This window comes from Lichenostomus cassidix, chromosome 15 (assembly GCF_008360975.1).
Source record: "Lichenostomus cassidix isolate B80296 chromosome 15, HeHo_3.0, whole genome shotgun sequence".
In the NCBI taxonomy this organism is placed as follows: Eukaryota; Metazoa; Chordata; class Aves; order Passeriformes; family Meliphagidae; genus Lichenostomus; species Lichenostomus cassidix.
This window is the reverse complement of record NC_139496.1, coordinates 11,942,354-11,953,677: the sequence shown is the minus strand read 5'-3', so window position 1 is coordinate 11,953,677 and position 11,324 is coordinate 11,942,354. Positions and strand designations below refer to the sequence as shown.

General features: G+C 60.0%; 2 protein-coding genes across 3 annotated transcripts; one reads left to right on the top strand and one right to left on the bottom strand.

The window, feature by feature from the left end:
- Nucleotides 1–353: 353 nt before the first annotated feature.
- Nucleotides 354–4,427, top strand: WSB2 (WD repeat and SOCS box containing 2). The gene is made up of 9 exons (XM_085076187.1): nt 354–503; nt 598–769; nt 1,529–1,764; nt 1,938–2,069; nt 2,334–2,434; nt 2,613–2,785; nt 3,000–3,113; nt 3,480–3,587; nt 3,778–4,427. The coding sequence occupies exons 1-9, from the start codon at nt 488–490 to the stop codon at nt 3,938–3,940; spliced, it is 1,215 nt and encodes a 404-aa protein (XP_084932313.1). The 5' UTR covers nt 354–487; the 3' UTR covers nt 3,941–4,427.
- Nucleotides 4,428–4,826: 399 nt separating this feature from the next.
- On the bottom strand, nt 4,827–8,724 carry RFC5 (replication factor C subunit 5). Of its 2 annotated transcripts, XM_085076189.1 has the most exons (11): nt 8,635–8,724; nt 7,373–7,437; nt 7,123–7,259; nt 6,655–6,734; nt 6,327–6,400; nt 6,031–6,190; nt 5,845–5,926; nt 5,633–5,762; nt 5,378–5,455; nt 5,239–5,293; nt 4,827–5,100 (listed from the first exon to the last, which is right to left on the bottom strand). In XM_085076189.1, exons 1-11 carry the CDS (start codon nt 8,664–8,666, stop codon nt 5,004–5,006), a joined length of 990 nt encoding a protein of 329 aa, XP_084932315.1. In that variant the 5' UTR covers nt 8,667–8,724; the 3' UTR covers nt 4,827–5,003. The 2 variants fall into 2 exon arrangements, with proteins under 2 accessions (XP_084932315.1, XP_084932314.1); XM_085076188.1 differs by having other exon boundaries at nt 5,239–5,455.
- Between the last annotated feature and the right edge of the window lie 2,600 nt (nt 8,725–11,324).

The following is an 11,324-nucleotide window of genomic DNA, read 5'->3' as shown; positions in this document are numbered from 1 at the left end:
CGGGAAGTGTCACCCTGTGGGTTCTGGGGGGTGTGTCACTGCCGGGGGTGTCCCCATGAAGGTGCAGCGTCCTAGGGCTGTCCTTGTCGGCAGGTGTCCCCGTGCGGATAATGGGGGAGAGCTGTCAGCACCGGGGTAAAGAGCGGGATATCCCCGTGTGGTACCGGCTCCGTGGGGCTGTCCCCGTGCCGGTGCTGGATCCCCGTGCCGGTGCTGGATCCCCGTGCCGGTCACTGCCCGCCCCGTGCCCGCCGTTTGTCCCTCAGGGCAGCCGTTCCCCGGCCCTGTCCCGCCCCATCCCGGCGCTCCCCAGGCCCTGTCCCGCCCATCCCGGCGCTGCCCGGCGCTGCCCGGTGGCGGGGCGGTGCCGGTGGCGGCGGGGCCGGAGGAGGAGGCTCCGGGTCTCCTCCCCGCGCCGCCGCTTCCGCCGCCGCCGCCGCCCTGGGCCGGGCGGGCCCGGCGGGGCCGAGCGGGCGGCGGGGCCGCCATGAAGCCGAGCGGAGGTGAGCGGGAGCCGGGCGGCGGCACACGGGGGGCTCGGGCTGCGGGGGGTAACGGGGTTTGGGGGTATCGGGTAACGGGGCCGTCCCGCCGCAGAGGAGCCGGTGCTGCTGGCCGAGCTGAAGCCGGGCCGGCCCCAGCGCTACGACTGGAAATCCAGCTGCGAGACCTGGAGCGTCGCCTTCTCCCCCGACGGGGCCTGGTTCGCCTGGTCCCAGGGACACTGCGTGGTCAAGCTGATCCCGTGGCCCCTGGGGGAGGCCGAGCTGTGAGTGCGGAGCCATGGAGTGGGTTGGGTGGGAACGGACCTTAAGGATCATCTCGAAGGGACAGGGACACCTTCCACTATCCCAGGCTGCTCCAAGCCCTGTCCAGCCTGGCCTTGGACACTTCCAGGGATCCAGGGGCAGCCACAGCTTCTCTGGGCACCCTGTGCCAGGGCCTGCCCACCCTCCCAGGGAACAATTCCTTCCCAATATCCCATCCATCCCTGCCCTCTGGCAGTGGGAAGCCATTCCCTGTGTCCTGTCCCTCCATCCCTTGTCCCCAGTCCCTCTCCAGCTCTCCTGAAGCCCCTTTAGGCATTGGAAGGGCTCTGAGGTCTCCCTGGAGCTTCTCTTCTCCAGGTGAACACCCCCAGCTCTCCCAGCCTGGCTCTGGAGCAGAGGGACTCCAGCCCTTGGAGCATCTCCTCCTCTGGTCTCAGTCCCCCAGCTCCACGTCCTTCTGATGTTGGAGACCCCAGGGCTGGAACAGCTCTGCAGGTGGTGTCTCACCTGAGCAGGGCAGAGGGGCAGAATCTCCTCTCCTGCTGCCCACACTGAAGGATCAGCCCAATATACAGGTGTTTCTGGGCTGGGGCATGTCCAGCCCTCACCAAAGTCTTCCCAAAGGCTGCCCTCCATCCGTTCTTTCCCTAGCTTGGATTGATCCCAGGTGTTGTCCAGTACGGGGTGAAGATGGGTGCACAGAGCTGGGGCGAGAGGGTCTTGGGGTGAACACTCCACCCATCCCTGCCTCCCTCCAGCGGCTGCAAAACCTCGGAGCGCAAGAGCCGGGCTGGCAAAGCAGAGCCCAGGAGCCGTGGGGCAGCCAAGGAGAAGACTCTGGAGTGTGGGCAGATCGTGTGGGGCCTGGCCTTCAGCGCCTGGCCGGCGGCTGAGGATGGGGACACAGATCCTGCCTGTGCCATGGGGCTTCCCTGCCTGGTCCTGGCCACTGGCCTCAACGATGGGCAGATCAAGGTCTGGGAGGTGCAGACAGGTGAGCAGCCCTTGCTGGTGTTGCTTCAGGCTCCTGTCTCCCTTGTTCCTCTGTGGAAGGAGATTCCATCTCCCTCCTTCCCCAGTCCCTGCCCTGTCCCAAGCAGGGCTGCTCGAGCGGCTCTGCCTCATTCCCCATGGATGGATGACACTGAGCATGGCTCCTCTCCACAGGGCACCTCCTCTTCAGCCTCTTGGGACACCAGGACGTTGTCAGGGACCTGAGCTTTGCTCCCAATGGAAGCCCCATCCTCGTGTCAGCCTCGCGGGACAAGACCTTGCGTGTGTGGGACCTGAGCAGGGATGGTAGGAATGTGCAGGGATGACTGTGCTGGATCAGGGAAGGGGGAGAAACCCACCTCGGGAGGGAAGATGGTGGGAGAGGACCTTTGGGGACAGCATTTGAAGCAGAAGGGGACAGCCCTGTAACCTGGGAGGTGCAGGAGGGCATTGCCTTGGGTATTACCCAGGGAATCCCCAGCCCAGTATGAATTCCCACTGGGGAAAGCCAGGGAGAGCAGGGCCAAGGTGTCCTGCTCCCCTCTGGTGACACATTCCTGCTGTCTCCAGGGCGGCAGGTCCAGGTGCTGTCAGGCCACGTGCAGTGGGTCTATTGCTGCTCCATCTCCCCAGACTGCAGCATGCTCTGCTCTGCCGCCGGGGAGAAATCGGTGAGTCCTGCAGGATGGGAGCCATCCCTGTGCCTGCTGAATGCAGCCCTGTGTCCCCAAATCCTCCCTGGGAGAAGGGGCCAGGCCATCCTGCCCTTGCTCAAGAGCTGGCAGGTGGGAGCAGAGCCTGTGTGGCTTACACCTTGGCATGCTCCCAGCCTGATCCCATATCCTGCAGGCACTGCTGTGGAGCATGAGATCCTACACCCTCATCCGGAGGCTGGAGGGCCACCAGAGCAGTGTGGTGTCCTGTGACTTCTCCCCGGACTCTGCGCTCCTTGTCACCGCTTCCTATGACGCCTGTGTCATCATGTGGGACCCTTACACTGGGGAGCAGCTCAGGACACTGCGGTATGCTCCGGGGAGGGGACAGAGCAATGCCAGGGAGGTTTTTAGGGCTGGATGTGGGTTTTCCGGCTCACTGGGCACAGCCACCACCTGTCCCCTGCTTCCAGAGGCAGAGTGGGGGTCTGGCTTGGCCAAATTTGGCTGCTCTGCCAGCCCCAGCTGGGGAAGGGGCTGGTGGCAGCCCAGGGGTGACACTGGGATGTTGTCCCCACCACAGGCATGTCCCGCTGCACTCCACACTGGATTCCAGCAGTGAAATCCACACCAGCTCCCTGCGCTCCGTCTGCTTCTCCCCCGAGGGGCTCTACCTGGCCACGGTGGCAGATGACAGGTGAGTGAACCCCCGTGGGGACCCAGGGAGGGGCCCAGGAGGAGGCAAAACAAACCAGGAACTTGGGAAGTGGGGAATAAATCTGCCAAGTCCCTGCTAATTCCTGGAATAAATGGAAAGGACAAACAGGTGGGAACACCGTGGCTTGGCTGTGACAAGGTCAGGGCCCTATCACCCTGAGCTGAGGTCCATGTCCTCCTGGGTGCTGTGCCACCCTCAGCATGTCACTCACTCTGCAGGGGACAGTCCTCCTCGGGACACTCCCATAGGAAGCAAATCCTTCTCCAGTTTGCATGCCTCGAGCTGATCCCAGAGGCTTCATTTTGGCAGCAGGCACCACATTGTGTCCTCTCCCTTTCTCCACAGGCTCCTGAGGATCTGGGCCTTGGAGCTTCGGTCTCCAGTGGCCTTTGCCCCCATGACCAACGGTCTGTGCTGCATGTACTTCCCACACGGAGGATTCATTGCCACAGGGTGAGTAAACAGGAGAGGAGGGTGGGGAAACACAGGGCTGCTCCCTCCTCCTGCAGCTCAGCTAATTCTGGCCTTCCCTGGGGATGGTTTTCCTGGGCTGCGCTGCAGCAAGCTTGGGGATGTTTGGGAGCAATTGGAATTCCTTGTGTCCCTCTGCCCTGTGCTCAGGGGTGTCTGGATCCCATTGCAGGACCAGGGATGGCCACGTGCAGTTCTGGACAGCGCCGAGGGTCCTGTCGTCGCTCAAGCACTTGTGCCGCAAAGCCCTGCGCACCTTCCTCACCACCTACCAGGTGCTGGCGCTGCCCATTCCCAGGAAGCTGAAGGAATTCCTCACTTACCGGACTTTTTAAGGCAGCAGGGAGAGCAGAGGCACAGAGGGGAGCCCTGGGGCTCAGCCCGGGCCGGCGGCGCCGCAGGAACGCTGAGCTGTGAGCCAGGAGCGCTGCTGCTCCTGCGGGTTTGGGGCTGTGGAGGGCTTTTTTCGGTGTCATAATACAAAAACCCAGCAAAATCCTGTGCAGAGGGCGAGGGGCAGAGCTGCGGTGGCCCCGCAGGGGACACAGGTGGGACACAGGTCCCCCTGTCCCCTGCTGCCTGCAGGGGTTGGGTCAGGTGCTTCTGCTTCCGAGTGCAATGGTGTGGGGTGATGGTGGAGCAGCTGCTGTGGGAGCAGAGCTGTTGTCATCTGCACAAATACGGGGCTAAATCACCCCCAAAACAGCCACCTGGGAATGGCCCTTCATCCCGGTGGAGCGTGGGCTCTGCCGCTCTCCTGGCATGGACAGGAGAGGGACAAGCCCGAGCAGGTCTCAATAAATAAAAATTGATTCCTCATGATTTCCCTCCAGGCTCGCTCAGGTGACCTGGGAGTGCCTGGCACCGCCCTGGCTGCCAGGGAGGGGTGGCAGAGGTACCCATCTGTAGGAAAAGGTTGCTTCATTCCACCCCCTGCTCCCATTCCTCTGCTGTTTTTATTCCATGCTGGAGTGTGGCACTTATCAGCCAAATTCCCAGACATGCTGAGCACGGAGCAGTGTTTTGTTTGTGCCCCTCCTCCAGCTTAGCTGGAGCAACAGCACATTCCCTGTGTGCTGGAAGGCTCTGTGGAGGGAATTCTCCTCCAAACATCCCCAGGATGTTGTTTTTCTCTCGGGAACAGCTGAACACAGAAAGCTGGTGCTTCCCTAACTCCCCACCTCCCTTCAGGTGGGAAAAGCAAAGACCAGTGCGACCTGCTGGGCTTCAGAGGCACCTGTATTTCCCCAAGGAGCTTGGGAATAATGCTACCTGACTTTTCTACCCTGACTGTGCACTCAAGGCTTCCAAAAAGGGACTGGGAAGCTGCAGGGAGCAGCTCCAGGCATGGGGCTGATGGTCCTTCCCAAACCCAGCAGCAGATCCACCTGGCAGGACTCAGGCTTCAGCCACCACCAGGTCCCTGGTGACCTGGAAAGCTGCGATGAGGGAGCTCAGCTGGATCTTCTCGCTGGTGCCAGCAGCCAGGCGGTACCTGGAGAGGGGGCCAAGGGCAGGTGTGGGTGTTTCCACCACTGTGGGTGTCCCTCCAAGCTGTGGGCTGTGTGCCAGCAGTGCCCAGCGGTCACCAGGAGCCACCCCAGGGTCACCACAGCAGGGGAGTGTCACTTACTCGATGTCTGCCAGCTTGATCAGCAGCTGGATGCGGATAGAGGGTGGGAAGTCAACTGTGGAGAGAAGGAAACACTCAGGGAGGGCCAGGGAGAAGTTTGGCCTCTCCAGGATCATCCAGGGCTGGATGCTGTGCCCACCTCTGTGCACGAAGAGATGGATCTCTGTGAGGATGTCCTGCAGGGCCAGGCCCTTCAGCGTCTTCAGCTCCATGATTTCTGGGATGACAGCGAGTCAAGGCCTTGCTTCCAGGCTTTTCCCTGCCAGAGCCTACTCCTCATCTCTGTGACAACCCCAAAGGGCCTCCCTAGCGAGCAGCACCCACCCCACACAGAGATCCCTGGGAAAGAGCAGGGTTTATCCCAGCTGGGAATAACCCCCAGGGCAAAGGATACTGCGGTAGGCAGTGGAAAAATCCTGGTTCAGCATCCAGTCGAGGATGTTGGCGATGTCAGACTTGAGGGGGTGTCCCGTGCAGGTGTAAACGTTCTCCTCCGTCACCTTCCCGAAGGCCATGAAGGTGCTCTGAGGAAGAGGAGGGAGCAGGGAGGATGAAGAGGCCCCTCCAGCTCAGCTGGCAGCCAGGGGCTGATGGCCACAGTCCCACCTGCAAGATATTGAGGGCCCTGCGCATGTCCCCACTCGAGAGGGTCACCAGAGCCTTCATCCCGTCCTCGGTCACATCCACCCTGGAAAACGACATCCAGGGAGGTAGAATGGCAGGAATCCCATCTGCTGCTCCTCCCTGGCAGGGAATGGGGACACAGGGGGTGCGCAGGGATCCCCCACTCACCCCTCCTCCTGGATGACGTGCTGGAGCCGCGGCACCATCAGCTCCGGGGTCAGGGGGCCGAAGCGGAAGCGGGTGCAGCGGGATTGCAGGGCGGGAATGATCTTGGACAGGTAGTTGCAGATGAGGCAAAACCGGGTGTTTTCTGTGAACTTCTCGATCACTGCAAAAAGGAGGGAGGGGAGGAGGGCCCTTGGCTGCTGCCTCATCCCAATTCCTGCCCTGTGCCGGGCTGGATGAGGCCGATGGGTGCCCACTGTGTGGGATTCCCGTGGTGTGGAATTCCCAGTGTCCCTCACCTCTCCTCAGGGCGTTCTGAGCATCCTGGGTCATGGCATCAGCTTCATCCAGAATGACAAGCTTGAAGCCTTTCCTAAAAACAGGGAAAAAGGGGGTGGGTTTGGTGCTGGGAAGGGGGAGCTGGGATGTTTGTTCTCAGCCTGACTCCTAGAAAGTCTTTTTTCCATCCTTACCATCCTCATCCTCCCTGCTTGATGGGCACTTTCCCACCTGCTCCAGCATGCTGCCCACCCCAAGAGCTCCCAAATCCCTTTCCCAAGCCAAGTGCCAGGGCAGGAGAGTGCCAAAGGGATGGGGAGCTTTGGGAAGCACAGACCCACCACGTACTTAAAGATGGTCCTGGTGCTGGCGAAGCTCAGGATGGGCCCTCGGACGATGTCGATGCCCCGATCGTCGGAGGCGTTGAGCTGGAAGGGAATGGTGTGGATCCCTGCCGGAGGATACATCCCATCCCTTCCCATCCCATCCCATCCCATCCCATCCCATCCCATCCCATCCCATCCCTTCCCATCCCATCCCATCCCATCCCATCCCATCCCATCCCATCCCATCCCATCCCATCCCATCCCATCCCATCCCATCCCATCCCATCCCATCCCATCCCCTCCCATCCCATCCCATCCCATCCCATCCCATCCCATCCCATCCCATTCTTCCATTCCTATCCCATCCCATCCCATCCCATCCCATCCCATCCCATCCCATCCCATCCCTTCCCATCCCATCCCATCCCATCCCATCCCATCCCATCCCATCCCTTCCCATCCCATCCCATCCCATCCCATGCCCGCTCACCTCCAGCACCATGGAGCCGAATTCCCGCTCCCGGTAGAGCTGCCTGGCACAGGCCAGGATGGTGGATGTCTTCCCGGTGCCGGGCGGCCCATAGAGGAGCAGATGCGGGAGCCGGTCCTCGCTGATGAAGCGCTGCACTGCGGGATGACGGGATAACAACGGGATAACACTGGGATAACACCGGGATACCGGGGCTGGGGGACAGCCGGGACCGGCGGGGGAGGAGTTACCGCGGGGGAAAAGTAATTACCAGTGCTGAGGATGTCCCGGTGAGACACCAGCTCCGACAGCGCCTGCGGACGGTACTTCTCCACCCTGCAGCGGGGAAGGAGAGGAGCGGGCGGTGAGCCCCGGGGCAGCTCCGCCGCTTTATCCCGGTGTCCCTGTATCCCGGTGTCCCTGTATCCTGGTGTCCCTGTATCCCGGTATCCCTGTATCCCGGTGTCCCTGTATCCCGGTGTCCCTGTACCCCGGTATCCCCGTATCCCTGTATCCCCGTATCCCGGTGTCCCTGTATCCCGGTGTCCCGGTGTCCCTGTATCCCGGTGTCCCTGTATCCCGGTGTCCCTGTACCCCGGTATCCCTGTATCCCGGTACCCCTGTATCCCAGTATCCCTGTATCCCGGTGTCCCGGTATCCCTGTATCCCGGTATCCCTGTATCCCGGTACCCCTGTATCCCGGTATCCCTGTATCCCGGTATCCCTGTATCCCGGTATCTCTGTATCCCGGTGTCCCGGTACCCCTGTATCCCGGTATCTCTGTATCCCGGTGTCCCTGTATCCCGGTACCCCAGTATCCCGGTACCCCTGTATCCCGGTACCCCGGTATCCCCGTATCCCGGTACCCCTGTATCCCGGTACCCCTGTATCCCTGTATCCCGGTACCCCTGTATCCCGGTACCCCTGTATCCCTGTATCCCTGTATCCCGGTACCCCTGTATCCCGGTATCCCAGTATCCCTGTATCCCGGTATCCCTGTATCCCGGTACCCCTGTATCCCTGTATCCCTGTATCCCGGTATCCCTGTATCCCGGTATCCCTGTATCCCGGTATCCCGGTATCCCGGTATCCCTGTATCCCGGTATCCCTGTATCCCGGTATCCCTGTACCCCTGTATCCCGCTATCCCTGTATCCCGGTATCCCTGTATCCCTGTATCCCGGTGTCCCTGTACCCCTGTATCCCGGTATCCCGGTATCCCTGTATCCCGGTACCCCTGTATCCCGGTATCCCTGTATCCCGGTACCCCTGTATCCCGGTACCCCTGTATCCCTGTATCCCGGTACCCCTGTATCCCGGTACCCCTGTATCCCGGTACCCCTGTATCCCGGTGTCCCTGTATCCCGGTGTCCCTGTATCCCGCTATCCCTGTATCCCGGTACCCCTGTATCCCGGTGTCCCTGTATCCCGGTGTCCCTGTATCCCGCTATCCCTGTATCCCGGTATCCCTGTATCCCGGTGTCCCTGTATCCCGGTACCCCTGTATCCCGGTATCCCCCCGGTCCGGCCGTACCACGGCAGATTCACGTTACCCGCCGGCGCCATGTTGGGAAGTCTCGCGAGAGCGGCGCCGAGCGCGCGAGAGCGGCGGGAGCGGGGCGGTGTGAGGGCTGCGGGCGGTGTGAGGGGCGGGAGAGTGCCGCTGCCTTCCAGCGCTTCCCGGGATCCTGGGGAGCCGCAGCTGCGCTGGGCACCCTGTGCCAGGGCCTCCCACCCTCACAGGGAACAATTCCTTCCCAATATCCCATCTGTCCCTGCCCTCTGGCAGTGGGAAGCCATTCCCTGTGTCCTGTCCCTCCATCCCTTGTCCCAAGTCCCTCTCCAGCTCTCCTGGATCCCCTTTAGGCCCTAGAAGGGCTCTGAATTCTCCCTGGAGCTTCTCTGCTCCAGGTGAACAACCCCAGCTCTCTCAGCCTGGCTCCAGAGCAGAGGGGCTCCTTGGAGCATCTCCATGGCCTCCTCTGGACTCTCTCCAGCAGCTCCACATCCCTCCTGTGCTGGGACCTTGGAGCTGGACACAGCATTCCCGCTGGGATCTGACCTGAGTGAAGAGGGACAATCCTCCCTCATCCTGCTGTCCCTGCCCGTGGCAGGGGGTGGAACGAGGTGACCTTTATGGTCCCTTCCGACCCAGCCCATTATTCCATGATTCTGTGACTGTGGGAAGAGAATCTGTTCTGGTGTTCTCCAGAGCAGGGTGGTGCCTGCAATCCTGGGGAAATCACAGCAGCAGGAATTGTAGGATCACGGTTGTGAGCAAGGTTTTGGGAAAACACAATACCCTTGCCATTGGAAAGCCCTCGGGATGAGACCCTCCACCTTTGGGTGCAGGGACACTTGAGGAGAGGAGATCTGGGATCCTCCCAGTGCAGCAAACTCCAGAGGCAGCTGCCAGAAGGGAACACCTTTATCCCTATCCCTGCTGCTTCCCAGTGCCTCTGGAAAACCCTCAGAGCCTCCTCAGAGAAGGGGTTTAGAGGGGAGAATTAGCCCAGGCTGCTGGAGCGATGCTCCCTTGCAGTTCCAATCCCATGCCATGGATGGGGAAAGGAAAGCAGGCGGGAGTGGGAGGTGCTGGCTTGGAAAATGCAGGTGGAGTGAGGGTGGGAAGCAATCCATTGGGAAGTGCAGGGCAGGCAAAAAAATCCCTGGAAAAATCCCATTGCTGGCAAGGGAAGTGAAAACATCAAGAGCTCCAGGCTGGATCCTACAGAAACCCAAAAATCTGCTGGAAGGCAGCTGCTTTCCTGTATTCTTTTTTTTCCTTTCCCCCCTATTTTTTCCCCCTGCAGTCCCATAAAGGAAAGCGGGAGCTGGAAGCTGAGGTCAGCAGCCTCAGCCGTCCCTCTGGGCGCGTGACAGCCGTGACAGATGGCCCTTCCCTTCGGAGCCTCCAGGTCCTTCCCGGGCACCTGGGAACAGCCGGGAGCTGGGATTTTCCTGTGCATCCTGGATCCAGAGCTGCTGCTCTCCCCCTGGATCTGCCTTTGCCTGGGGCAGACTCTTGTCCTTCCAAGTGGATTTTTCCAGGCGTTTTCTCCATCATTAATAGATCCCAAGCTCCAGAGCAGGGGAAATCTTTGGGGTGTTGTTTAATAGGGTTAAACTGATGGGAGCATCCTCCTGGGATGGCTCTGATTTCCATCTTGGATGGGAACAGGCAGGTCAGAGCCCACTTGGGAAATCGTGGAAATTTATGGGATTTGTTAACAGCCCCGAGGCATCGGGAGCATCCCTTGAGAAGAGGAATTGCGGGTAGGTGGTGGTAGGGAGGATTGGACAGAGATGATGGGACAGAGGTGATGGGACAAGGATGATGGAGATGGAGGTGGTGGGACAGCTGTGATGGTGACAGAGGTGGTGGGGAGAGGGATGATGATGATGATGGAGATGATGGAACAGAGGTGATGGGACAGGTATGATGGTGACAGAGGTGGTGACAGGGATGATGGGGACAGAGGTGATGGGGACAAAGATAATAGGACAGATGTGATGGGGATGGATGTGATGGTCACAGGGATGATGGGACAGGGATGATGGTGATGGAGATGAGACACAGATGATGGTGACAGAGATGCTCTTCCACAGAGGATTAAAATAGGTACTCCTTGAGAGCTGAAATCCAAGGGAACCTCACACCCCATGCAGAGCTGAAGAAATTCTTTGCCATATTAATAACCAAGGAATCCCAATGTCGATGTCCAAAGGCTCCTGTGGTGCAGCTAACCCTGGGCTGGATCAATGAACCCTCATGGGGTGGTTTGGGGGTACTTGATGGGAAACCCTTGGTGTGGTGCCGTGGTGTTGGTTTTCCACGGCAGAGTGGCTGTGCCAGGGGATTCTGTCTCCCTTCCTGGCAGGATGTCATGCCTGGAAGAGCACCTTTGGCATTGAGGGAACATTAACCCAATTTAGAGACTCTGAGTAGCTCCAAACTCTTTTCTCATGGAGAAAACCAACAGAAGTCAATTAAAACATAACCAGATCATTTTATATGGACTGATTGTGCCATCCCCACTGTCTGGAATGCTCATCCACACTTTGGACTGTAGCCAGCCCAGCTGTAAGCACAGGAGCTGTCCCACTGGCTGCTGTAGGGATTTTTGGGAAGCACAAAGTTTGGTCAACACCCAAAATCCTTGCAGTTCTGCTGTTCTGGGGCTTTTGGGATGGGTGCTTTTATCCCAGTGGAGTTTCCCTGCT

Coding starts and splice junctions, on each gene's coding strand:
- WSB2 (XM_085076187.1), top strand. Junction 1,765..1,937: donor GGTCTGGGAGGTGCAGACAG/GTGAGCAGCCCT, acceptor TCCTCTCCACAG/GGCACCTCCTCTTCAGCCTC. Junction 2,070..2,333: donor GTGGGACCTGAGCAGGGATG/GTAGGAATGTGC, acceptor TGCTGTCTCCAG/GGCGGCAGGTCCAGGTGCTG.
- RFC5 (XM_085076188.1), bottom strand. CDS start 8,666: ATGGCGCCGGCGGGTAACGTGAATCTGCCGTG. Junction 5,763..5,844: donor GGGCCCTCAATATCTTGCAG/GTGGGACTGTGG, acceptor CCTCTTCCTCAG/AGCACCTTCATGGCCTTCGG. Junction 5,101..5,238: donor ATCAAGCTGGCAGACATCGA/GTAAGTGACACT, acceptor CCCCCTCTCCAG/GTACCGCCTGGCTGCTGGCA.